General features: G+C 39.7%; 2 protein-coding genes across 2 annotated transcripts; one reads left to right on the forward strand and one right to left on the reverse strand.

The window, feature by feature from the left end:
• The first annotated feature begins 2058 nt into the window (after positions 1 to 2058).
• On the forward strand, positions 2059 to 14639 carry LOC108664583 (ER degradation-enhancing alpha-mannosidase-like protein 2). Its single transcript, XM_018151201.2, has 14 exons — positions 2059 to 2100; positions 6009 to 6221; positions 6403 to 6513; positions 6804 to 6989; positions 7411 to 7514; positions 9316 to 9455; positions 10213 to 10324; positions 10508 to 10581; positions 10867 to 11011; positions 11409 to 11500; positions 11711 to 11875; positions 12166 to 12358; positions 12518 to 13350; positions 13752 to 14639. The coding sequence occupies exons 2-14, from the start codon at positions 6127 to 6129 to the stop codon at positions 13917 to 13919; spliced, it is 2418 nt and encodes an 805-aa protein (XP_018006690.1). The 5' UTR covers positions 2059 to 2100; positions 6009 to 6126; the 3' UTR covers positions 13920 to 14639.
• On the reverse strand, positions 14541 to 27707 carry LOC108664584 (programmed cell death protein 4). Its single transcript, XM_018151203.2, has 8 exons — positions 27152 to 27707; positions 19404 to 19624; positions 18806 to 19028; positions 17811 to 17950; positions 17195 to 17428; positions 16838 to 16969; positions 16538 to 16665; positions 14541 to 16275 (listed from the first exon to the last, which is right to left on the reverse strand). The coding sequence occupies exons 1-8, from the start codon at positions 27483 to 27485 to the stop codon at positions 16215 to 16217; spliced, it is 1473 nt and encodes a 490-aa protein (XP_018006692.1). The 5' UTR covers positions 27486 to 27707; the 3' UTR covers positions 14541 to 16214.

Raw genomic sequence — 27707 nt, forward strand, 5'->3', positions numbered from 1 at the left:
TTCCCTCTCAGGTTTATCAATCTCGATTCTATATATCTAAAAGTGCAACTACAATGCTGCTGTTTTGCCTCAAGATCCCACCAGTTGTGTTCAGCTCCTAACATTCCCATATCCAGTGATAATATAGCACAGGGCAGAGTGGCCCAGAGGTTACAGTTCCGAGTACCAAGACTGGCGCAGAGAGGCGCGGGTTCGATCCCAGCTCTGTGCGCCAGTTTCTGGTCAGAATCGGCGAGGAGGCCGGGCGGTTAAAAATGCACAGCAGAATTGTTGCAGTGAGTTGCGAGGTCGAGACCGCAAAATGCTGTGAATGTTCTGCGTTGATAAGAATCGGGCGACAGGCCTAAGGCCTACTATCGGCAATCGGCGACAGGCCTAATTAAGGCCTACTAAACGCTGAAACCGCTATTATTATTTATTATTATAGCGGTCTCAGCGTTTATTAGGCCGGAGACCAGTCGCCGATTCTTAACATTGCAGAACGTCCACAGCTTGTTGCGGGCTTGAACTCGCAACTCACTGCTTCACTTTTGCTTTGCTTAAACGCCCGGCCTCCTTGCCGATTCTGACCAGAAACTAACGCACAGAGCTGTGATCGAACCCGCACTTCTCTGCTCCAATTTTGGTACTCTGACGGCATGCAAGAGGAGCAGAGACGGCATGCAAGAGGCTGCGATCGAAAGACGCTACCACCTGTAAACCGCTGCTTGTAACGGTGCAGGATACAGCCCAGGTCGGACATGTGCTTTAGGCTGCGAGAAAACTAAGTGAATCTCAAAGGCAAAGAAAGATAGCCTCCTCATAGGCGTCGTGTATAGATCACCAAACAGTTCTTCTCTGATAACGATAAAGTACTAAACAGTCTTTTACCGTGCCTGACTTTCCGTAGGTCACACACGTTGGTAAAAATCGTTGGTGATTTTAATCATCCAGAGCTAGGCTGGATAGATGGATCCTCTCCAAGGGAAGAGAATCACCCAGCATCCTTGTTCATAGAGTCAGCAAGAGACTCCTTCCTAGTCCAGCACATTTAGTCTTAAAATGCCTAGCAAATTACGGACCAGGCAATTAGTCCAGCAGCTATCTCAATCAATCGTCTGTTATGTAAAGATCGGGTTCCAAAGGCTGGATCCCTTGTGAATCAAATCACGAAGTCACGAAAAGTTCAAGAATCGGCAACAGGCCATGTGCCTATTTCTTCAATGCCGACTCTTCTATTCTATTCTAACTTTAACCACTGGTCCACCCTGCTTTACACCCTGCATGAAGTCCTCCATCATCCATGATGGAGGACTTCAATGCTACAATCCCCCTGCCGTCATCTCGCACTCCAGCTTTTGATGCTAATGGTCTTGCATTGGAAGATTTGTTACTTTCTGAACCGTTCTCATTCATATAAAAGATCACAAACAAATTGATCGCCGCATTGGTCTACTTTTTGTATCATCTGATGTGTCGCTCTGCATTAGTCGCTTCACTCGCTTGTATGAGGAGCGACAACAAAAAAGCCGGACTGCCTGTGGGGTGCGCCAAGTTGTGGTAGTACCGCATTCTCCAAGTATATGCATATGCTGCTGTCATTCATCAGTCAGTGTGCCAAGCATTGCTGCCCTAGAACTGAAGGTCGTGTACCATTATCACATTTTTTGTGACTCCTATTTTGCCCGCTCGTTATTTTTTGATGATTTCTGACTTTCATGAGCAAAGTGCTGCCATCAAATTTTGCTTTCTTCTGTGAAAAACTGGCAAGTAAATGCTACAGACAGCCTACAATGATGATGCTGTGGGAAAAAGGCCAGTCAAACTTCAAACAAGTAGATATATCAATTGACGACCAACTTCGCTCAGGCAGTCTTCCACTTACCGCACCGAAGAAAATGTTGTGAAAATTAGGAACCCTGGTTGCGTTCAAGTTATGCTGCTGCTTTTTCGACCGCTGGTATACAGCTGACCCAATTTGCTTCCGTAACTCTTAGCTTCCCGCTTCGTTCAATTTCTACGGATTTCGGACTTGCTTTCCATCCGAGGAGTTCGTCGATACCTCAGAGGCTCAGGTGTCAGGTGACGTGTACGTGGGAGCGGTGGGGCCGTGTGTTACGTGTAAGTATATTGTTCTGGAAATGTTTCGACTTCTGACGATAAAAAATTGAGATTAATTCACATAAATTGTTGCAATCAGCAAAATTGTACATTAAAAGAACGGCAAAATGGTTAAAGCTAAACGCAGAAAAAAGGAACAGGCCGACAGTCTGACTCCGAGTCTCTGTCTCTGACGGGTGCGCAGCCGTAGACCAGCAAATTAACGCTCAAATCAGCCCTGGAGCCAACATCAACCGGTAATACTTTAGATTAAGTGCATAAAAAAAAGGTGTTTTTTTAATTATATGTTTTTGGGGTGTAGATTAAGAATCTGAAATCCATTTTTGGCGGTCAGCATCGGAAATTTTTAATGGAACCTGTTCCTAACTGGACCTAACCTACAAGGTTTTCGTTGATTGGCTAGGTTTTTCCGGCCGTGGGGCCGGGACGGACTCCAAACATAGAAAAAACCTATTGGCTAGGTTTTTCCGGATGCCGGACGGACTCCAAAGTCCAAACATAGAAAACACCTAGCCGATCAATGAAAACCTAGCAGGTTAGGTCCGATGCCGACTGCCAAAAACGGATTTCAGATACTTAATCAGTTAATCTACACCCCAAAAACATAATTAAAAAAAACACCCTTTTTTTTGATGCACTTCATCTAAAGTAATACCCATCAACCATCTAAATGCTATAGATATTGTCATCCTGGCACCTAAGCAGCTGTAGTCAATTGACTTATCTCACATTAGACTAGTCAAAACAGACTCACCACACGAAGTCACTAACTTTAAACCAACACTGCTTCAGCACACAAGCTGCTACTCCACATAGTTAACGGATAACAGTCAATACGTTGTTCTCCAATACTTTATATATAACCCATACCAATGATACCATCACTTCTTACACATGCTGTTATCCTAAGTGTCTGCTGACCACACTGACACTGCATTGCTGCAAATGTGAACTGTACCAAAAGGTACCTAATGCATAGCCGTAGACCAGCAAATTAACGCTCAAATCAGCCCTGGAGCCAACATCAACCGGTAATACTTTAGATTAAGTGCATAAAAAAAAGGTGTTTTTTTAATTATATGTTTTTGGGGTGTAGATTAAGAATCTGAAATCCATTTTTGGCGGTCAGCATCGGAAATTTTTAATGGAACCTGTTCCTAACTGGACCTAACCTACAAGGTTTTCGTTGATTGGCTAGGTTTTTCCGGCCGTGGGGCCGGGACGGACTCCAAACATAGAAAAAACCTATTGGCTAGGTTTTTCCGGATGCCGGACGGACTCCAAAGTCCAAACATAGAAAACACCTAGCCGATCAATGAAAACCTAGCAGGTTAGGTCCGATGCCGACTGCCAAAAACGGATTTCAGATACTTAATCAGTTAATCTACACCCCAAAAACATAATTAAAAAAAACACCCTTTTTTTTGATGCACTTCATCTAAAGTAATACCCATCAACCATCTAAATGCTATAGATATTGTCATCCTGGCACCTAAGCAGCTGTAGTCAATTGACTTATCTCACATTAGACTAGTCAAAACAGACTCACCACACGAAGTCACTAACTTTAAACCAACACTGCTTCAGCACACAAGCTGCTACTCCACATAGTTAACGGATAACAGTCAATACGTTGTTCTCCAATACTTTATATATAACCCATACCAATGATACCATCACTTCTTACACATGCTGTTATCCTAAGTGTCTGCTGACCACACTGACACTGCATTGCTGCAAATGTGAACTCTACCAAAAGGTACCTAATGCATCATGCCATCATCACCTTACTTACTCTGCAAGACGTTAACCCTGCGTCACTGTTTTCCTGCCTTACTATCCACAGCATTTTCTTCCCCCCACACTTCCCCCAAGGGCCCCAAGATCCCCCAACTCTCCACCATTATTGCATGGCTAACTGGAGGCTTTTCTCGCAGACCTTTGGTGCTTATCCAAATTAGGTTAGGTTTGGTTACAACTTGTATAGATCCTCTTTTCATAGCGTAACTGCGTAATGCAGTCAAGTGAGCAGAAACTAAGAAAAGCCGTCCGGCACCGGCAGTTGGTGAAAAAAGGTGGGGAGATGGGGTAAGCGTGGACCGTGGAGGTAGTTATGCTGGGGGAAAACAGCTGCAACGAACGGACGGGCTGGAGTGCTGGCTGTGTATCAACAGCAGTATAGCGTAGGGAGTTGCTTACCAAAAATCGTGAGGTTAGACGGCATGGGATAGAGCTGTTGGGAACTTGGGCGGTTTTAAATATGGCATAGAGCGATTGTATTGGTGGCTTACTTCTCATTAGCTTGCTGGTTAATTTCCATGAAGGGGATTTGTACCTTTGGCTTTTAACATATAATCCCTTAGTCTAGGCTTACGCATGGAAAGGAGGATGAAAGATTTGCTGGTCTTGGGCAATGCTGGCCTGTGGCATGCATCCCACTCTGACAATGCCCAAAGAGGGATAGGCCTAATCAGGATCAGGGATGCAGCTTCTGTATTATCCAAGTCTGACTACTCTGAAACCAATTCTGCATCAATCACAATAACATCTCTGCAATACAAATGCCACTTCTCAGCCTTGATGACATATGACATTGTTCCACAATTCACCTACCACTAGTACTAGTGCAAATGAATTGATGAAGTTACACTGTACAAGTCTTACTACAAGACTTTGTGAATGAATGAATTGATGAAGTACAAGACTGGGCAGGGTGGTGGTGGCCCAGTGGTTAAAGTTCAGAGTACCAAGATTGGAGCAGAGAGGTGCGGGTTTGATCCCAGCTCTGTGCGCCAGTTTCTGGTCAGAATTGGCGAGGAAGGCTGAGCGGTTAAGCACAGTGCACACCAGAATGTGAGCAGTGAGGTAGGTCCTATGTCACTTGTGTGTTTGAGACCATATCAAGCTGTGAACGTTCTGCGATGTTAAGAATCGGCAACAGGTCTATGGCCTAATAAATGCTGAAACTGCTATTATTATTATTAAGACTTATGGTATCTTGTTGATGTGACCCTGAGATTGGGGATACATTTGAGGGTTTTCATCCCATGGGCAATGGGGATGATGATGATGGAAATGAAAGGCCATCCATCTGCAGGGCAAGTGCTCAGAGCCTTATGTTTTGTTGTGTATGACAGAATAATCTGCAGAAAACCGCACCACCGTGCCCCTGGGACTTTGGATAATGGATAGTGACTGACAAAGACAAACCACAAATTTTTTATAATCAGTTCATTTTTAATTTCTTTATCTACTAAAGATTCATAACTATTTTTTATGTATTATAATGCTGGTATAGTATCCATGATACTTTATTTTACTGGTCTCTTTATATGACTCAAAAATGAACTTGATGAAGAGTTAAAAAAATGTCTCTGCTTTGCCACCATGCTGACAGTGATGCATCTGACAATGAAGTCAGATGAACTAATGTGTGATCGTGATCCAGAGCTTACAGGATGGAATTAGAAAAATGATGGTTCATATATTTCTTCTTATTTCACTTAACTATACTGTCTGCCAGATTATTTTTTTATAGCCAGGTGGCAAGTATACCTGCTGGTCTGTATTTGAGTAATAATAAAAACTATTTGTTCTTCATAATTCCATAGACACTTTTTCAGGAATTTTTTAGAAGTAGTAAATGTATGATATCTTAACTTGCTTTGTGCTACATAGATAGCAAAAATGTTGAACTTTGCATCACTATTTTTAGTTTTGCAATATTTTAATTAGTTTAGCTGCTACAACATTTCTATGAAATGTGGGATGACTGTCCCGATATACCCTGCCCATCCCTTATTACCCATTTGACGATATTTCTATGTATGCAGGAACATGTCTAGTTTGATTGGTGTGTGATTTAATTAGCTTAAACAGGAATTATCTCTAATTTTATATTTGGGCAGAGCTCACAATCTTGGACTGACATTTTCATATGTTTTTGAAAAAATGAAATTTGGCGTAAAAGTAACATGATTTTGAAGAAAATTCACTTCTATATGATAGTTCATTTGAAAATCAATCATGATTTGGGCCAATATCTTGGTTCCAATGTGTCTAGTATTTCTTAGTCTCAATCAAATATTGGGACTTTCCAATAAGGATGCAGAACATTACAGGTGAGTTGCTAAGAATCTTGTTCACACAGCAATTATTTCTGGCTATAATTCAAAAGACTTTTCAAAAGATATAACAACAATAATCATGAATATATTTATGGAGAATTGTGCAGAATCAAATTATTATTGTGAGACCATTTTAATACATGAAATGAAACTGAATGGTACATTTTCAATTCAGGTTATTAGCCAAGAAGATGTTCTACCATGCTTATGATGGATATATGAAGTATGCATTTCCCTATGATGAACTGCGACCCATTTCCTGCGATGGTCATGACACCTGGGGAAGGTGAGTTTTCTTTTCCATTCCAACTTGCTTGATTACATGTATTTATTTTAATATTTCAGTACAAAATGCTCACCATAGGAATGTATGAAAAATTTTAATATACAAATAAATTTTTCCTATTGCATTGCTTCCAGTATTCAAGGTAACTTTTTTCCTTCAAAATTCTGATTAGACTTGCTGTGTAGAGAAAAAAATGTTGACTACATGAAAATAATAGCTTGTGATAACTGTTACTGTATCCTATAACTTCAAGCTAAAGGCTGTAATCTAATTAAATCTCTATGTTCCAGCTACTCTCTCACTCTAATTGATGCCTTGGACACTTTAGCCATCATAGGCAACAAAACTGAGTTCCAAAAAGTGGCAAAATTGGTACTTGAACGAGTGAATTTTGAATCCGACATCAATGTTTCAGTCTTTGAAACAAACATCCGCATTGTTGGTGGTCTTGTGAGTGCCCACCTCATGTACAAGAGGCAAGTCTCAATTCAATTTTTGGAAGTACTAGTTGAGTAATGTACTAGGGAGTGCTAGTTGAATTTAAGTGTCTGTATTAGTTGAATTATGTACTAGTAGGTGCTAGTTGAATTGGTTGTGCACTAGTCGAATTACATGTACTAGTAAGTGCTAAGTGAATTAAGTGTCTGATTATCAAAACTGTGTTTAATACAGTCTGTTTTAGAATTTGTATAAATTTTTACAGTGGTTATTGCAATACTGATTAGGAGTCCCCTAGAATATACTGCAATAAATTTTAATTCTGAGAAAAACTGTATTAATACAATATTCATTATTCAGGTGTTGACATAATTAAATATGTTAGCACTATTAACATGTATTCATAATTAAAGTTATCTTTCCTTGGTTTCCTGCTTAGCAAGATTTTGTATTCCAAAGGATGGGGATGGAGTTGGAGCCTGGCTACCCATGTTCTGGCCCGCTGCTGCGCCTTGCAGAGAAGGTTGCAAAGAAACTCTTACCTGCCTTCCACACAAAAACAGGTTTATTCTCAGTTGTAAGGAAAACCTAATAAAAACAATAAACTGGCCAGTTTGTAGCATCAAAGTGTTGGAGGTACTCCCTCACATTCAGCTTTTGAAGGTTATGTTGCAGAAGCAATGAATTAGTTTGCTAACTGTCAGAAGCTCAATTGCTCAGCCAAACTTTCTAATGAAATTTAATAAAGTTGGTGAACTAAAAATCAAGGTGAGACGGTGGTAATGAAATTAATATGGTTTACTTGATGATAATAGTTAATTACTTTGATACATGTTGGCACACTAACAAACATCATTAATGGATGAAGTGGAATAAGTATGATGAATTTTAATAATCCAAGCATGGGAAAAAATATCTCTGATGAAACACAATAAAAGAAATGGTGAAAGCAAGAGAACTAAAATCTCACAGAATTGCATGTGCACTGGTCTAGGGGGCGAGGCTTCTCATTGACTTGGGACTTTTCAGGGGTTATTGTCCTGTTCTTCAGTAGGCAGTTCAGTCTTCCAGACAAAGTTTGTTCAATACTTCACTGAGACTGGCCTACTGACTGACTCTACTTTGCACTGAACACTTTTCAACTTCAGCAAAACTGGTGAAGTTGAAAAGAAACTGAACACTTCAGCAAAACTGGTGACAAGATTACACAAATTCTTGAAATACTGAGCACTGTACATTTATGACCACAAACTTAGTTTGTCCGGAGCTAGGTAGTAATTAAGCAGTCAACCCTGTGGACTGTAGCAGCTTCTAAACACAACTCGCTGTTCTACAGCCATCAGTGCACAACTGCAGTCTCTGATTAGTAGTTTCACTGGAAAATACATTCCCTTGCTATAAGTGAATTGTAGCTTTGTTGTGAAATACGTTCACTGGCAATCTGTGATGAGTTTCATCATAGTCGACCTTCTCTGAAATATGACCTGTAGCTCCATCACGATCTTCATTCTCTGAAATATGACCTGTAGCTTCATCACGATCTTCATTCTCTGAAATATGACCTGTAGCTTCATCACGATCTTCATTCTCTGAAATATGACTTGTAGCTTCATTACGATCTACATTCTCTGAAATATGACCTGTAGCTTCATTACTATCTACATTCACGTGTGATCCGTCACAGTCAGTATCAGTTATCAATGGTGATCTCAGTGCAAGAGTGACCTGTTAGCAATCTTTCAATCGTTTATAGTGATCAGTAATCAATCAGCTGTTTATTGTTGTGATTAGAGATTCAATTTCTTTTTTTATTTACGATTAAAATGTACACTTATCAAATTGAAAATCGCATTTCAATATCTATTCCACCCTCCTCCTCCTCTCTGTGCAATGCCACGTGATCACCAAACAAAATGGAGAATATGTTAAGCCAGGTTCTATCTAGACACGATATCAGTCGAGGATTAACGCCTGAACAGGTCTTTTATATGTCCAACGTCAGGCTTCAAATAAACACAAAGAAAATATGCTTAAACTTTCACAAATATATAAATTTATTAATATTCTTCCTCATCAAATAATGTACAAATTGATTAAACTTCATCTGATTTATTTCTACTCAGAATTCCGTTATTTTTTTCTGAAAATTTCTGTATCTCAAAATTCAGGTGTTAGACAATTAAATTAATGATTATTGAGCATACAATTTTCAATTCGTCATCTTTTTTCTCTTGACGATACTTGATATCTATCTTGACTCTTATGCCATCCAACTAACTTCTGTTTTTAGCTCAATAATGACTATAAATTTATAAATAAATGTCTCTGCCAACTTGAGATCCCTGACAACTAGTTTGTGTTCAGGTATGCCGTACGGGACCGTGAACTTGCTCCATGGAGTTCCTTATGGCGAGACGCCCATCACCTGCACCGCCGGCACCGGGACGTTCTTGGTGGAGTTTGGTGCCTTGTCTCGACTTACCGGCGATCCTATTTATGAACAAGTAAGAAATTCAACACTAGGCACGATATTAAAAGTGGACTAGAGTCCTGAACTTGATAGTTTTGACGTTATTAAAATGATTGGCATTCTTTTACACCGCGCTTCTCTTTGCTGTTTGCTGTCTCCCATTTCTTGGCTTGCATCATTCTCATTGAAGGGTAGGTGGGCTGAGGCTTGTCAAGGGCTAAAACTTGTCTTTGTCCAGGTGTTATTGAGGTTTGTTCGTATCTTCATTCTTTGGCTTTATTCCCAGTGCCATGTGCTTGCAGTGTGTAGTGTTACACAATATAAAATTATCTCGTGCACGAATGAGGTAAGCAACAAGCGATGGTGTCTAGTATGCAAGCTTTGAGTGGCCCTCTCATTACTCTGTGTGTTCATTTATAGGCGATAACCGTTACGCCATGAGAGTTGACACAGCGAGCACTGCGGGTTATCTCGCCCAAAAATGTCATGCATTTGTTGTATAGCTTGGGACCGCAGTCTCATAATTTATTCGTGCCTACCTCAAAGGTCTGCCTAAATTTCCTGTCGCCTCACAAGTGATTGTTGATAATAAAAGTAAACAAACAAAGAGAAAAATGAAACTGTAACACTTAGGATGATTTATTCTGTGATAGTGTCAGAAGTGGCCAACTCGTGGCCCGATTACCAAGAAGTAAGTAAAACAATTATTTGTTTGATTAAGCACGAAGTAAAGAGTGTACAAGTGCCTTTAATTCGATCACAGGAGTATTAAAATGCTTAAAAATTGGCAGGTGGCTTTACGAGCCATGCTTGCAGTTTGGCGACAACGCTCATCAATAGATTTACTCGGCAATCATATTGACGTGACCACGGGGCGGTGGACGGCTCTCGATTCTGGCATAGGCAAGTTCACCATGTCATGTTATGTGCCTTTAATGTGTTTTATTGCAATATTATTATTGTAATTCACAGACCTCTGTCTCTACGACGATTTTTAGAGTTTCTTTTATCTGCACAATGCCTATTTCTCATTGACGTTCAAGTAAATAGAAATGTTTTTAGATTAAACTCTTTGTTATTTTCCAGGCGCTGGTGTCGATTCATATTTCGAATACCTTGTAAAAGGTGCGGCGCTCTTGCAGCGGCCAGAGCTCATGCAGGTAAATTGTAAATCCAATGCTAATAATTGAGGCATGGAAATGAGTTTCATAGTCGACGCTGCTCTGAAAATTATTTCTTATCTTATTATTCGATGCTTTCATTCTGATTTATTATTTCTGTTTTTCTTAGGGCTATTTACGATTATGTATTCAATAATAAAACTCATATTAAACCTTCTCGAACCCTTTCGAGTGTAATATTTCAACACATCAATCAATATATTTAATATGAAATAATTCACAATGACAATTTTCTGTGAGGATGTATGCGCCTGACCTGTGCAGATATTCGAGAGCGCGCGCGCCGCCATCGACTTGCACCTGAAGCACGACGACTGGTATCTGTGGGTGACCATGACGCGCGGCCACGTCACCATGCCAGTCTTCCAGTCCCTTGAAGCCTTCTGGCCTGGCGTCCTCACGTTGGCCGGTATACGCGCCATCATTCGTTTCCTTATCTCATTATTACTGAGCTCGTGTGAAAAGCAGTGCCTCATTGTTACGCATGTTTTCGTTCTATTGAAAAAACTTGCGTTTCAGGCATTCATGTCGGTTATTATCTGACAACAACCGCAATATTATGGCCTTGTTTCCGTTGGTCAATTTCTTTACCAATTGTACAAAAACATCCATGATAAATTTTATTGTTCACGTCCTCTGGTTTGAGTTTAGTTGTGTATGCCTTCATGAACATCACTCAAAGAACAATTTTCTGGCAGACCTGTGTTATATAATAGAAATGAAACTTTGTTTTTATTTTGGTTTAGCAGATTTACGTATGCGCAATTTATTTAATAAAAAGTTGTTGGTGAATCACATGTTCTCAGGAGACCTTGAAGCAGCACAGAAAACCATTCACAATTACCATCAAGTGTGGCGCCAGTACGGCTTCACTCCAGAGTCCTACAACATTCCTCAGGTTTGAACGAATTATGAAAAGTTAAGTAGATTGTGTTAATTAACTTTTTGCTAACCAATCAGTTTTAGATCCTCCCTCCTGTGTTGGAATTATTAACCGATGCAAGTTCATGCTAGTAAGACACTTGATTGTTGATTTATAACATTAACGTCACTTAGAGTTTGGTTTGCATCACTTATCCTATGACTATTTTCTGCTATATTTGCTCAGGGCGAGGCAGGCAGTAAGCGCGAAGGTTACCCCTTGAGACCGGAACTCATCGAAAGCATAATGTATCTTTTCCGCGCCACTGGAGACCGTTCATATCTCGCCATGGGTGCCGACATCATTACAAGCATTGAACACTCAACCAAAACTCACTGCGGCTATGCTACGGTGAGGAAGCTTTATCCTCATAATTAGCATCGACTTCAAATTTTTATTTCTTACTTTAAATATAATATATAATTTTAGTTCTAACAATTTTCAACTCTGATTTGCGCTATCAGGTACTGTTAGATTATTATTTTCTTAATTATGTTGTAAAAAATTAAGCGTTGTCAAAATATCAACACCTGAGTTCATAGTTCACCGAACTTGAAAATGGCGGTTGTAGAGTCTACTATAACAATTCTTTATGCTGTAGTTCCTGATTGGTGTTTTGCAACGAATTAATGTGTCAACAGGTGAAAAATGTTCGTAGTCATCAATTAGAGAACCGCATGGAAAGCTTTTTCTTGGCCGAGACCATCAAGTATTTGTATCTCCTGTTTGCCGAGGACCACTGGATGCACAACAATGGAGGCAGTGGCACAGTTTGGAAGCCTGCAGGCAAACAGCGCTGCATTTTGGATGCCGGAGGATATATTTTTAATTCAGGTTTGTAGTTACGACCTTGTTAGGGTCAAGCAATGGTATAAAATATTGTACACTTGAATTTGAAATTTTCATTTTAAATTATTCATCTTTCTGCTTTCCGATGAACCGCGATTTGTTGAATTATCTGATTTCTGAGTGTCACTCGCACGTACTTTGCAGAGGCACATCCCGTGGATCCGGGCGCTTTGTCGTGTTGTTCACCAAGTCCTGCCGAAGACCCTGAGAAGCCTTGGCTCTCTTTCACGCCCGAAGCTCTGGCTGATGTTATTCTTGATCCCAGCGCCAGCTGGCCACATACCTTCCCTGAAAATTCAAAAAAATATGATGGTGGGAAAATCCCAGTCCCACCGAATACTGAAGCCCAACGTGGTACGACTGCAGACACTACAGACAAGAGTGACGCCCTAGAGGCTAAATTATCAAGTGAAGAGCAAGGGCAGACTTCCGCAGGTATGCCTGGTCCATATGAAGAACAAGTCAGCATTGAGAAAGTTCAGCAAGATGCGTTGGTGGCCGTCAACGAAATGCATCGTAAAAATAGGTATTCAACTCCCGGTATAATTCAGAATGTGGCACAGGAGGCAAATATCGCTTCTAACCGCTCATCGATTTCTCAAGATTCATCATCTGACACGAACCAGCCAAATACCGATACCGTTGAAACTGATGAACTTCCCAAAACTAAAACACAAATCAGCAAAGACACTAAAGAGTTGGAACCTGATAGCAATCTCACAACTCCCAATCGTCCGTCAAAAAGATCAACAAAAACCGACTTGGATGATCACGCCACGGCAGTGACGCTCAATTTGCCCAGATTTGGGGCAATCATATCATCCGGCGACAATGCCTCTGATGGGGTAAAATCTACCATGGAAAATGCGGGCATCAGTACAAGCGTGTCAAGCTCAAAGTATTCGAACCCATCCGCTAGAGTTGGCTTGGCCGGGGCCAAAATTGTCAAAGATTTCCTTCAACCAATTTTGGAAAAGGTAATAAATTTATCACACGAAGGCGACTTTCTAAGAACATCTATTATCTTGCTCTTATTACCCATGCTGTTGGATTTTTCATCCGTTATGTAAATCCTGCAATACGTTTTGCTGTCGGGTCGAACAGACTTTACAAAAATTTAACATCTTGAAATTTCAGCTCGTGTGTCGATTTAAAAATTATTCGTCTGCCACTTTTTAAATACTTTTTCAATTTAAAACTAGGTATGTATTGTAAATTTTTATTATGAAATTATACATTTTTAAGGGACAGACTCGCATTGTTTGAATACCAATTCAAGCCATGCCCTGTTAAAAATTGACACTGTTGAACTGTTTTCTATTTAAATTTTCATGACAGTAATTGATTTCAATTAATTCGTCTGACGATTGTGTTTCAGAAGCCTAAAGCCATTGAGCTGGCGGGACCTAGCTTGCGTGAGGCGGTAATCGAGGGGTTGGCAGAGTATCTCAACTTTACGAGCAGAGCGCCCCACTCATTACTGTCGTGTCCTCACGTGCCCTACGCAACGATCCTCTCATTCAAAGGACAAATTATAGAAGTCTGAATGGTCTACGCTGTATTTAATCGTGTGAAATTTTGATATTGTAAAAGAATGGGTTACATAGTTTAACTTCACATTTCATGTTCAAGGAAGCATGCTCTTAGTTGAAGTTCAGGATCTTGTTGTTATTACCTAATAGGTTTTCTTCCGTTAATTTTTAAATTTACGTATATTATGAAAAACCTGAAAAATCGCCATTAGTTTTCCTAGCATATTCTTTAGTTTTCGTAGGTACCCAAGCTTGATTCACGTCCATTAATAGTAATCTACTGTCGTAGGACAGATTACTCCGTTCACGTGCCTGCGTTATACCTGGCATTTCTTGTTGGGTTCCCACGTTGCGGAGACATTATTACGTCTGCTCCATCGTTGAAAACAATTCTTCATGCGTTTGCACTGTTGGTGTTGTTCGGGGTTTAACAGCAAGTTCGGCATGTCAATTTGTTTTGTACCAAAAAATTGCAAAGGATGTTGAAATGAAGGTGTTACAAACGAATTATGCAGTATGTAGAAGAGATGGTAGAAGAGGATTTTTCTGGACGAAATTCGAGGTATCGGTTAAAGTCATTAAATCAGAGTCTAAATTAAATGTGCAATTGCAAGTTGGGACAATGAAACCACGAGATTTTGCCATTTTTATTTTTCACTATTTTCAGATTTTTTTGTACTTTTCTCAGTGCATGAACGTAAAGTATAACTGAGAACGAAACATTCGTATATGTCCGTCTTGCCTCAAAATTCACCCCCTAAAGATTCAGTTGAAAAGGAAAAGATCGAATTTCGTAGCACGGAAGGATTGTTCAATTGAAAATATCTTCATTTCCTGATGCAAGGTCAATATGAGACATGGTTCTACAAATACTTCGTTATTACGACACGAAAAAGACAGCTTAGCTTACGAGAATTACAACTACATCGCTGTACCAAATTTAACTTAGGCATTAATGCGTTCATGTACTCAAGTTGGACCAATAGAAGTCTTATTATATGAATGCAATGAGCTTCACCCTTATTGTATTCGATATCTATGAAATCTTCACTGTAGTAACGGTTAAGGTTACACAATGTCTCGGTTATAGTCCGATAAGTTGTAATGGTTAATTAAACTATGGCAAGTTCTCGAGGTCTAATGCTGAATACTAAGTGGTACTCCAAGTCGTTCTCCTAACCGAAAAAGAAATGATGGATCTAGAGCACGATTATACACAAATGTCACGCTGAAAACTAAGTTATGTTGCACTATTTCATGCACAAATTAAGCGAACTTGAAACTTTGCAACAATTTCAAAAATGGATAAATATCTCGAAAGAAAGAGTAGACAAATTAATTCTGCTCAGAAATCACGTGTCCTTGCATCATCATTCGGATGGTTTTCATCATTATAATGAAACCTTGTTCATATCGGACAAATTTACGAAATTCCACTTCGTAAAAAAATGAAATCACGCTATACAAAATGATATCCGTCAGCAAAATTCGAGCTTACTGAAGTCAGACTCCCATAACCAAAAGCAAAATTCGTTCTAATAGCAAATACGAGTTTCATCTTAACAGTAAAAAAAAGTTACAGGAAGAACTAAGTCAATGTTTCGGTGTAAAAAAACAGTAAATTCAATTACTAATACCTATATATATAACTAAGCTAGCAGGCACGAGAACCCAGGGTTCAAGGGGGAATTACATTCCATTTTGGTAGTACGATTTCAGTAACGATCAACGAAAATGTAACAAAAATAAAATACAACGATAGTGAACTTAGAATAAAATTAGCCTTTCCCCATGAACGCGAAAGAAAATTTATCATCAGCTAAGAATAAAGTACTTAGAAGATCACGGAAAATAGTCCATTGTGTAATGAAACCTTGCCTTAGTCAATTTCAGTAATGGAAAAGAAACTATTGTATCAACAATAGCAAATTGGTGAGCAAATGCTCACCAATAACGTCTGGGACGCACCGCAAAACCACCAAAAGCCGATAGGTCCACAACTCAGTCGAAACACAAGGTCCACGCACAGACCAGCACGTCAATCAACCAAACAAGTAACGAGTATAAAAAGCATACTATTGAGGTCCTGCTCTGGCCTTGTTCTTTCGCCTATTCCGGAACTTTCGTTGAAACATCTTGAGTTTCAACAAGTTTCGTCCCAAAATGAAGACTTCCACCGACTAACAAACTTAGCAAAAATGAACTCAATTCAAGCGGGCATATTACTCTAATATGAAGCAAAGGCGAACGAACAAGGCTCGAGCGGAGCCAGTACATGGGGCAGGTATGAGCAGACGCTTGCAAGCAGCTTAGTAGGCATCATCCTTAATGCGGCCGCCGTCGCCTTCAGATACGAACCTCTTGCGAGCGCTGAGGGAAAAAAATGAATCAATCTGATTAACTACAATTTATGATTAATGTGGCACAACCTCTAAGTCAATATAATGAAATTCATAATTAGTAGTAAAAATTACCGCAACTATTTATCACGAGTGTCGAGTGGTACATATAAAACTGAATTTTTTAGTACAAAAAAAATTGAAAATCAAAAATACTTTTTTCTCGACAAACAAATGAGTATTAACTAATAGTCTTGAAACGAAACATAATTTGCATAAAATTGTGAACTCACCGGATTGGCATCTTACGAGCCACGGCATCATCAATGATCTTCTCAGCGAGACACTTCTTGACAAATTTCTCGAGAACGGAATGTGCAGTGGGCACATCAAGACAAATTTGGGGCAAATCTTCATAAACCTGAAGGAAAGCGTAGGTGAAAACATGCATATCGTAAAAGAGTGCATAAAGAATTATAAATGAAGTAAATTTACACAAATACATGTGCTACAGAGATTGTATGACTTCACTCCTCAAGCCGATTTAGCTATAATCAATCACAAGCATTTCCATCGATAATAAATATTCGTACCCTATAGAAGCCTTCTTTCATCTGGTTGGAAGTGACGACAACAGAAGCCTGAAGTGCAGCCAAGAGCTTCGTCATGAGTACGAGGGAGCGATCATCTAGATTCTCTAGAGCCATCACGATGGCTTCATACACCTGTAGTGCATTACACCGCTTGATTGGTACATAATGACGTGAAACTTTTTTGTTTGACCCAACATTGTCTTGAGATCCAACATTTGTGTGCACTTATTATTTTCATTCAGCACTGAAACTGCTTCTCGCCAGTTTAGTCGTAAAACAAATAAATAAACAATGTCCTCATTTGTGAGCATCTTAATAAAATTAGGCATGGAGACATTCATGTCCCATTTAACTCACTAGTTCATGATGGAAGTGAGGAACCTCGAGCTCAACAAGGCAGCGCTGTGCCTCCTCTATGTCACAGGAAGAAAGATATTCCTTCAAGAGAAGAACCATCTTCTTGACGAGGTGCTTCACAGGCCGCGTCCCTCCGCCGACACCCCACACAGCATCCAAGCGCACCAGGCCGTGACGCATCGAGAGCAGCGACTGAGCGCGGTTCAGACAAACGGCCCCGTGGTCGCTCTCTATCTGTCAAGTGCATCACGAGCAACATGAACTCGCTATGCAGTTATAGACCGAAATTTGAGTCTCATAGCAGCCCAGCATGCAATGAAGTCAAGAATCTAATAGCATGGCAAAAGTAATGGCTGATAACAATATCACGTCAAGTGAAATATTGTTTATCCATTTTCATCCAAACTATGAAATTCTTTAACACAGTTTGAACCTTGTACTGCCTAACAGACAGAGTATTGATCCAACTTATTTACTTCTCATCAAACCGTAATATTGCAGAGAATAAAAGACATTGGAATTAACGACTAACTGAAGATTGAATATGAAAATTCAACGAGCAGCAAGGCTTATATAAAAAATGAAGAAGAAAGACACGAAGCGCTCGAGAGCTCACCTGGCCAATATATTGGGTGAGAAATTTGGGCGGAATGCAATCGTCGGCAATAGAGCGCGCGATGAAGTTGGCCAGGATAGTGGGGGCGGCTGGAGCGTCGAGGGCCAAATCATCGACGTTCTTAAGAAGAAGATCGTAACCTGTAACACGCGAGCAAAGCAATAAATGACGGGGCCTTTTAACATTAGCTAACAAATATGAGGAATAGTTTCAAGTGAAACGAAACTAAATAACTAGATATCAACGAGAGGTATCGCATCAACTAAAAGTATTAACAAGTCAAGTAGGAAGTGAAATCATACTTTGCATCAATAAGCAAATCACCCCCAAGAAGCGAAGAGTTATTGAGCAAAAAGTTCGCTAACTGCTCATTGAGAGCAAATCAGAAAAGTTCACTAAAGGAAATTGAGAGCAAATCAGAAGAAGATGCATGTGAGCGATGGCTGCAGGCCTTAGACATGCGGAGGTGGCATTCCACTGACCTGAGGCTGAGCAATAAAATAACAGCGCCACATTCGAGCTCATCAAATATTGATGCACAAATTTAGATCTTATAGCGAATTTTTTTTTGTTCCCACAATTTTGGTTTAAGATTCACAGACCTGAAGAATGGTATAACTATGCTTTTAATAATTAAATTATATTAATTAATATACAATTTAGATTATACCATCCGCTTGTATCTAGTTTAGATTATACAGATTATATAATCTAGTTCATATTACACAATTCAATCGTATAATCTAAACTTTAGATGAATGAAGTGATATTACAATGGAGGAATACGGCATACTTGCACAAAAGTTTGGATGAACGTCCATGTGAAAAATAAAATTAGACCTCTACTACTTGGAGTACTTTCACAAAAAAAAAAAAATTACTCGGGGTTTCAACAGATCCCATATTCCTTCACGGTAGACGAATTTAAAAGGCTTTTGAAACTGCATAGAGAGCTAAAATTGTCAATACTTGAATAATTTGAAGAATTAACGAACCCTTAGCATAATGTTCCTCCATGAGAGTGTGATGGTAGAGGTCAGCGATGAGGACGCTGGTCATCTCCCGGTGGGAAGGCTTGTGATCAATGGCGGCCTCCACAGCGGTCACCACCAGCAGGTGGCGCTGCTCTGGCGTCCACGGCAGCTCTTCGAGCGTGAAGTACGCTTCTTCAGTGTCGCCGTGGTCATAATATTCTTTAATTGCTGAGTAGATTAATTTCTGCAGGAAGAGCACAATGGAATTCGTTATAAATAAAGCTGCTCCTTACGAGAACTTAATACCGCTTGAACTTAAGATACATCAAAATTTTAACACCATGTCGGATTGCTAGACTGCTAAATTAGAAGGTGAAGAAAATAAAACATTGAGCTGCACATCAACTAATCATTTCATAAGTTGTGCACTTGGAAATTGTGCACACAACAAGCGGATAAATAAATAAAAAACTCACCAATATTAATAACAAATTCATTAAGTTTACTTTGGCATGGGAATACCTAAAATAACACTCGGGGAGAAAGGCAGCCGGTCTCTTGGGGTTTCATGTTTTACAAATTATTATTCGAGTGACGGTAAATGAAGAGCGGCACTTACACATATTTCTTCATCAGGTACAACTTTGGCTTGAGTTCCGGACGGCTGGCCATTCTTGAGAGGGGCCTCGATGAGTTGCGTAACCTTCATCTTTACGTCGCCGTTGTCCGGGTTGAGATCATCGTAGTTGGGGTCGTTGGGGTCGAGAGCCCCGGTATCAAAATCTTCTTCAAGCACTTCGGAGCCCAACTTTCCCCAAGTGCCCTTTCCTCCCGCTCCTCCTAAGAAAAGGTGAGAACAATTTAATTATTTATCTTGTTTGCCAGAGCTAATGGTTATTTGAAATTCATAAAAGCGTTTCAAGAAATCGAATAGACAATCATATTTTGGAATCCACGTAACAAAAGAGTAGGACTTGTGAAAACACAGAACCGAGAGTAGCAGCGCCACGTTTAATGAATATCAACATGTTTAAAGGCTTGCATGTTGTGATTAGACGAGCTCGATGTCAACAATATACATGCTCTATGTATCCGGAACTGATGAGCAAGTTAGGTATTCCATAAGACACATGGTTTACTGGCAGTTCTGAATGAGTGGTCTAAATCTTCGCAAATGTAAATTAGTAATTGTGTATCAAATAGGAAAAAGTTCGCTGAAGCTGCCAAGAAAGCAAACAACGTTTAGCACCTCAGAGACTCGAAGTAACAAGATATAAGCGGTGAAGAGCAACGAAGACAAAAACAATGTGTGGTTTACACGAGACGCGTGGCACTCCGATCGGGTGCGTAGTTAACGTCGGTTCCTATTGCTATACCACGCAGGTAATAATGGTGGTTTCTGCTCAGCTAACACCTCACTAGCAACAAACGCTCAACGCGCCGTTCACTTTAGCATTGAAAGAACGGTGGAAATACACGGTACTAGCCAACTTCAAACTCAATGAACTTGCCGACCGTTCCGAATCATCCTTTAGTAATAACGGAACAGTAGTTATAATTCAATTGAAAAAAAAAGTATTGAGGTAGGCTCATGCAAGGACCAAGCTAAGGACACAGTTGAACGTCAAGTGTTATCACAGTGTGACGACAACACTGAAATTCAGTTTAAAAAATCACAGTATTTAAAGCTTATATTGAGAGGAACAGGGATGGTTTTAGCTGAAGCCCCATCTATTTCAAGTTTTGCCATAGCAACACGGAGAGAAAGAGTTGTCTGGCGACATCTGGCATCGGAGCATCAAGTTTGCAACGGTGCCACATCATCGAGCCTCGGCACGTATACCAACACATGAACAATGAGAAACACCAAATAAGGAATAGAAGCACCAGCCTTACACGAAGAATTTTCTCGAATTCACTAATATTACAACTATCAAATGCCATAAAAAATTATTTTAAACGAGCCTCCGTTTGCAACCAATGATTATATGACGTGAACGAAACAACCATTCCTGGCATAATTAATTTAATATACTTTATGGGGTGTTCTAAAGCAGCATAACGGCTAATCGCCACGTGGAGAACCTACAAAAAAAACTGTTTTAATGTCGCTAGCGACCTTTGTAGCCACCCGATTGATCAATTGTTCTAAGTTTTCTGCCACAATCGATAGTGGCAAGAAATGGTTTTCAATTTCAATCACATCTTTGAGTGCCTAAAACATTGATACAGTCAACTGAACTCAACAGCAGTGATAAGAGAAAGTTCAATTAGTCCAGATCTTGCATGTTGTCTAAATAGTTTGCTGTTCTAAGATTCGTGACCCCAGCAAATCCTTCCAGGCAGTGGTGCTTGCCAGTGTGATGCTGCATGGTTACTTCGCCGTCAACAATTGAGTTAAAACAGGGAAATACGAGTACGAGACGTTTAAATGCGAGGAAATCGCCAAGACAAAAGCGGCTTTAAATAGATTTAAAAGCTAATTTACAGCACAAACCGCTAAAATTGATCACGCAGTACACGTCGCTCCGTGTTATCCTAAAGGAAACATGAAAACAATAATTTATTAATTCAATGGATCATATTTGTAATATATAAGTGCAACTAAACTAATCGTGTGGATAACACGAATGCAGCTTATTGTCTTCAGCGCCACACTTACATTCCGATTAAGACTGTTATTGTACCTAAAACTTATATGACTAGCATTACTATTGCCATGATGCAATAGAGTGCAGTATCAATGCACTGCGCAATACGATGGAAGGTGAGTCAAAAGACAAAAGACAACATGTGTGCAAGACAGCATGCGTTGCTAGAGCTAGTCGGGTGGCAGGCAGCAACTGCGTAGTACCAAACCCAGCTGCCAGTGCAAAGCGGCAAGCTTCTCTACTCTCTAGTAGCCTGACAAAGCCAAGCCTGGTTGAGTACACGTCTCAAGTCCTCAATACTAGGGTATTCTGAATTTACTAGTCTAGTAGCTATGACAGTTATGATAACGCTAGAAACTATCAAAAGAACATCAATGCAGCTAATAGTGTGACATTAACACCAGAGGTACGACGAGTGAAAATTGTCTGGACGACAGCAAGTAACAGGCCTATCTTAAAACAATGACTCAAACACGAAAGCCTTTCCTGAACCAAAAAACTAGTTTAATTTTACAAATTTGTACGAAAATCATCCCATTTAGATTAGATTTGGTAGAAGGATATCAAGTTTGAGAACCTAGTACGAAATTATTAAAATCAATTGAAAGTGGCACCCCCGCAGCTCACCACTGACAGAGAAATTTTACGGCTAAATCCGCCAAAGCCAGTCCGGCTTAGGCTCACGCCACGCGTTGTTCGCTACAGGTAATTAATAATGTTTGGATTTGAGTCTTATGTTGGTGATAAAGTAACCAAGCCGAAGAACATCAAAGCTAACCATCCTAATCAATACAGATAAGAGTATATTACGCACACTCTATACCCTATCGCATGCCAAGGGCTTACGAGCTTAGTTCTCGACAGTCGAGACTCGAGGCGTTTGTTACTACGCAACTGCGAACAAACAATTGTACGAAGTGAATTCGAACTTCGTCATGATAGGACACTTCCAAGACGAGTCGTGAACGTTGAATTGAAACATTCGGTGCTTAATAACTGCATTAGTCGTTCTAGGAATTAAATAGAATTTATTTCAATACATTAATTAAACAATTGGTAATTGAAAACTCATGAACGTAAGATATATTCTTCTGTGCATGTTCGGGACATTGCTCAGATGGCACAGGCATGGCTGCCTAGTTTGACTGAAAGAGCTACTTCGTTAGTGGCGGAATGACCTGAAAGCGCGTGTGACTGGAGCCGGCAAGCGCTCAAGAGCTCAGCAAAATGTTGACTTGACCTCTACTGCGTCGCAGAGGACAAAAGTGAAACGGCGGTCGAGTGCAGGCTCCCAGAGCACGGGTTGTACAGTAGAAGGCTGAATGCAATAGCTGCAGGCACCTCAACACTTCACTGGTAAATATGAATGTAAGTTATGAAAAAAAATAAAATAAAATAAACAGAGATTGGAAGCAAAGCATCATGCTCTGAGAACGGATACATTCATACACCCGATTCATAGCCAAATTAAAAATAAAGAACACGTTTCACAATTTAAAATTGAAAAGTACTATTCAAAATAGCAATAGCAGAACTACGAATCAAACAACTGCGGACTTGAACCTGGCAGGCGGATAGACGACCACATCTGTGCTCAGCCCAACACCTGATATTCACGCGAAGAGGACGACTGCGCAGTAACTTAGCCACTGGTCATGGGCCATACTTTTAAAACTCGTTAAGTGAACGTAAGTACTTACGCTCTATTTTCTTGTCTATGATTGGTGGATTTTGCTTGAAAGGCTGTTGTTGAACTTACGATCTCTAAATTTTTTGAAAGTATGGGCCCAGGCTACTTACTAGCGTATTATAAAAACAGAGTTTATCGAAACCGACAAAGTACTTACGTCGAAAGAGTTGAAATGATTCACACGTCTGTCATGTGGACAGCGGTAAAATACAGACTTCCTAATACTTCCTAGTACAAACTGCACTCTTGCCCAACAACAGACTCGCATTAACCCTTTTCAGCCCCAATTATTTTTTTTCTTGAAATTTCATTTTTTATCAAATTTTTGCTGTTGGCTCTACCTAATTGATTAGGAAAACGTCTCAGTTTGCTTTTCTCTACAATAGTATTGCTAGAATACGATGTGCCATATATGTACCACTGAGCATATGCAAGTACATTTTTTTTAGAAAAAAATGACTAACCCAACGAGAACATTTTTTGTTGATACCAATGCCAATATGAGGGCGGATGAGCGATAATCAGAGGAGGCGATCCATCGTGGCCTGGGACTGCTACGTCCCAAACAAATACTTAGGAAACTAAGGAAACAATGAAAATATTCTTGTTAAACAAATGAAAGTCGCGTTTTTGCACCAACTACGTGCAAAAACTAAAGAATCGACGAGCTAGGCGTTTCAAAAAGTTGGTCTTCAAAGACCAAGTGAATAAAAATCACTCAAAGTATTTAAATAAAACAAATAACGGGGAAATCAGTCCAGCCGCAGGTTTTGCATCATTAAGCGAATAAGGTCAAAAATAGTAAATTGAAGTTCGGAGCACGAGCCGCAGCCATATCACCATGCTTTCGTCCCAGCGTTGCAACTGAGATTATATCGGTTATACGAAATTCGTGGTAAAATTATACGTAAAATATTGCTTTTGATTCGCACAGCAGGTAAACTCAACGATCAAGTAGAAAAATACTCTTTCAATTATGTTCATCATTTGACAAAATCTGCCCGCAATGAACATTGGTGCACACCGTGCACAACGGCTGGACCATATGTAGAGTAAATTCTACAGCACCAGCTGCTATGTTCAAAAGTTTGAAGCAGATGATTGGTTGTACACCATTTAATTGTGACGCGTTTCTACAAAACTAGCATAAATCGCAGTAAGAGCGTCGTTCGTGGAACTTTCACTGGACGCGTTTCAGCTTCATTGCACACGCCGTCGTTGTCACGAGGTGGCACGCTTCCGACAATTGTGCGAATGTTTTGAAGGTCAAAAGTTTGTTTTGATTGTTTTGAAGGCACCAAATATAGCTGGTAGCCTTGATTCTTCACATTACTTGAATGATGCATAAGACGCCAAATGATGCTTGATGTCAGCAGCAGGTACCCACTACTCAATCGTTAATGGTCTAACAACCGCTAACGTAAACTGCATAATACAATGATAACGTAAAAAAATGAATGTTGCTTAACGAAAAATTTCAAGGCAGATAAGGAGAATAATGTGACTTGTGCATGCCCACGGAATTATCACGGATCCCGCTAAAGTTTTAGATGAACTGAATTAAGATAATAATGCTGTAATTTGATCGAGAGAAATTTCCAACACTATAGCGAGTGCGTATGAGCAGCCCAAGGTCAGATAACTCGCACCGCAAAGCGAGAAAGCGTCAAAACGCACGTTCTTCAGGCGCTGGCAAATTTAGGATTACGAGAAAACGAATAATAACCAAAACGTTAGCAGCATAAGCCGTACGCTTATGAACAAAGATGACACAAATAAAAGCAATACGTTTTTGAACTTCGATAAATAACTGCTTACTAATGATAAATAATAGGAAAATTATTGTTCTTAGGTCTACGAGTTAAGCCAATTCAAAAGTGAGAAAATATTAAGTCTAGCAGAAGAAAAGGAAGAAACGAACAATGCACCAGTAATTCATCAATCTGAAAAGTACTGCAACTCGAGATATCGCCACCGAACTTGGTTGTAGAGCTTGTTAATACAACTAATACATGAAACAAGTGAATAGCAGGCAAGACATCACTGTACCTAAACCCAATAATTGTGTTGCCCGATGCCTTAGCAACATAAAAATGCTAGGTTGTTGACCTGTACGACAGCTGCAGAATGACCTTCTTAGGCAGCGTCATCGCAATTCTATACTCTCGATCTCCCTTGCTAACCCGCGGTCTAGATTATAGTGCAAGAACTACCCACTCTTCTTCTTACTCAAGATCACGCTTGCTCCCCAGCAGGATCTACCTACATTATACTAGTGCAAGAACTTGCTACTCACGATCATGCTTTCTATTCCGCGAGGTCCAGATTATATTGCATGAACTACGTACTCAAAGTTTAGCACAAAAGAACCTGAGACAGATAAACCTAATGATGTTGGTTAACTTTCATTAATGCCAATATCAAACCATTGAAATCACTTGGCAATGAGGACAGTTAATACAGGTTTAAAAGCAAAAAGATAATCAATTTTCATTTTGTTTGATAGCATTTACTGCTGAAAACAATACTTGAATATTACCATCTCTAATTTCTATAAGCAGCAGCACTTAAACAAAAGCCAACACATCGTCATGAACTATAAAAACTGTAAGTAAAAGTAAATAAAATTCTCAAGATATGACATACATATACTTGGATGGAAACTAATTATGCAGCCAAGTGCCAACAAACATTGCTAACAGATTCCTGCAGAAATTCTCCAATAATTTTTAGCTAGTTGTAAATTAAAATATCCAGTGAACATTATACTAGTGAAGGTGTGGAAAATAGTTACATTTCAATCCACAAGAGCTTTCCTGCCATTTTATGGAGCTGGAGGCATGAGATTCATTCTAGATGAATTATTTTTCATCCATTTGTGAATGAAGTTGCATGATTTACTGGGAAGAAAATAGAAAAATTTCCCGAAAATTGTTACCATACAAAAAAAGCCACAAAATTTCAGTGCAAGGTTTCATTTGCCATACTTGAACCAGCACAGCAATAGACAATAGTGATTAGTGCCATCTATATAGTATTGCCAAACTGAGCTATTGATCACACTGTCAGATGAACTCGTGACTATTATATCATATATTATTTACTTAACAATCAAGAAAATGTTTCCAATCCATGCATCTTGCTGCTATGGAGTCAAGAGCTTAAATAAGCTGCTCATCTAATAGGCTAGTCTACAAACTACAGGTAGAAAGTCCCACTATAATTTGCAGTTAGCAGTTTTAGCACTCAAATCTTAAAATAACAACACATACAAAATATTTCTCATAGATCCAAAACATTTATGCCGATTTAAAAAAAAATATTTAAAAATAAAATATTAAAAAATTCAGTAACCCTTTAGAATTATAACATCTTTGGGAATTGGGAGCAAATCTCATGAGGGTCTGAACATTTGGTATTAATTGGGAGCAAATCTCATGAGGGTCTGAACATTTAATATAAATTATTACAGGCTTAGTCTGGCTTACAATTACCATATTAGAATAAGCATTAGGGCAATTAGGCAACAATCATTCAACAAATTCAACCAACATAAGTGATGTAGCAGTGCCACTGTGCCAGCAGACTGGCAGCCAGGAATGCAAGTCAAAGTAGGAGCGATTTGGCTATTTCCTAGGCAATACATTCTGCCTAGATTAAAATTTAACAGAAACTGATAGTTCGATTTTGTTATGTTTCTGCAGACAAGACCAAGTGGCTAGAAAATATAAATGGGATGTTCATTCATATCATATAATGATATATAAATCATGAAGACCTGTAACATCCTTGTAACAATGTAACCTTGTTAGAAATTTAATGGTTCTCATTCCCAACCTGCTGCAAAAAAAATTGAATATTCAAACAAAAAGACAAGTCGTAGCCTCGTAGCGACGTAGGTAAATATGTTTTTTTCTGGAGTCAAGTTTGTAGACATCGAAAACGGACTTACTCACTACAGTTTCTTGTTCGCGGACAAAGGATGGAAGAATTAATATTTTTTAACGGAGACATTGATAAACTAACCTTTCTTGGGCAGGCCGCGGCTGAAGCCGTTCCTTGAGCGTCGCGAGTTCTTCAGGGCTCTGCCTGGACCACCGACGGACGAGTCGGAATTGGTGCGGCTCAGCGCAAACTTAGAAGGACGCTTCGCCTTCCACTTGATGCGATCGTTAGGGAATGCGCCCGTTTCTCCATTAGCAATAACGCCATTGGTCCCATTACTTTCGCCTACATTTTCCTTCGACTCGGTGGGTGATCCATTAGCAGTCGCGTTACCAAGAAACTCGTCGAATTCCTTGTCACCAACAGAGGTGGTGCCATTCATTTCTCCTTGAAAACGGAATCCAACCTCAGCCATGCCGAACACTACTTGACTAGCAAGTTCTTCACTCTTATTGAATCTCGTTATTTAAAATATACTTATCAATACCCGGAAAACTTTGCGTCTCTTCGAAGTTCTAAATCTAAGATATAGAAACTAATAAGGATTCACTTAAATTACGGTCGACAGAAGATATCACTGCAGTACGGTTGGAGTCCTTCTGACAGCTGCTCAAAGCTTGGACCGCTAAGAGCCTCG

Source organism: Hyalella azteca, unplaced genomic scaffold (genome assembly GCF_000764305.2).
Source record: "Hyalella azteca isolate HAZT.00-mixed unplaced genomic scaffold, Hazt_2.0.2 contig15442, whole genome shotgun sequence".
NCBI classification, from domain to species: Eukaryota; Metazoa; Arthropoda; class Malacostraca; order Amphipoda; family Hyalellidae; genus Hyalella; species Hyalella azteca.

What these genes read in the sequence shown, in the direction of transcription:
- LOC108664583 (XM_018151201.2), top strand. Translation starts at nt 6,127, where the DNA reads ATGATTTGGGCCAATATCTTGGTTCCAATGTGTCTAGTATTTCTTAGT. An exon ending in GGTCATGACACCTGGGGAAG is followed by an intron (nt 6,514 to 6,803) that starts GTGAGTTTTCTT and finishes TCTATGTTCCAG; the next exon opens with CTACTCTCTCACTCTAATTG. An exon ending in TTCAACCAATTTTGGAAAAG is followed by an intron (nt 13,351 to 13,751) that starts GTAATAAATTTA and finishes ATTGTGTTTCAG; the next exon opens with AAGCCTAAAGCCATTGAGCT.
- LOC108664584 (XM_018151203.2), bottom strand. Translation starts at nt 27,485, where the DNA reads ATGGCTGAGGTTGGATTCCGTTTTCAAGGAGAAATGAATGGCACCACC. An exon ending in TACCTGATGAAGAAATATGT is followed by an intron (nt 19,029 to 19,403) that starts GTAAGTGCCGCT and finishes CTCTTCCTGCAG; the next exon opens with AAATTAATCTACTCAGCAAT. An exon ending in GCTCGTAAGATGCCAATCCG is followed by an intron (nt 16,276 to 16,537) that starts GTGAGTTCACAA and finishes TTTTTCCCTCAG; the next exon opens with CGCTCGCAAGAGGTTCGTAT.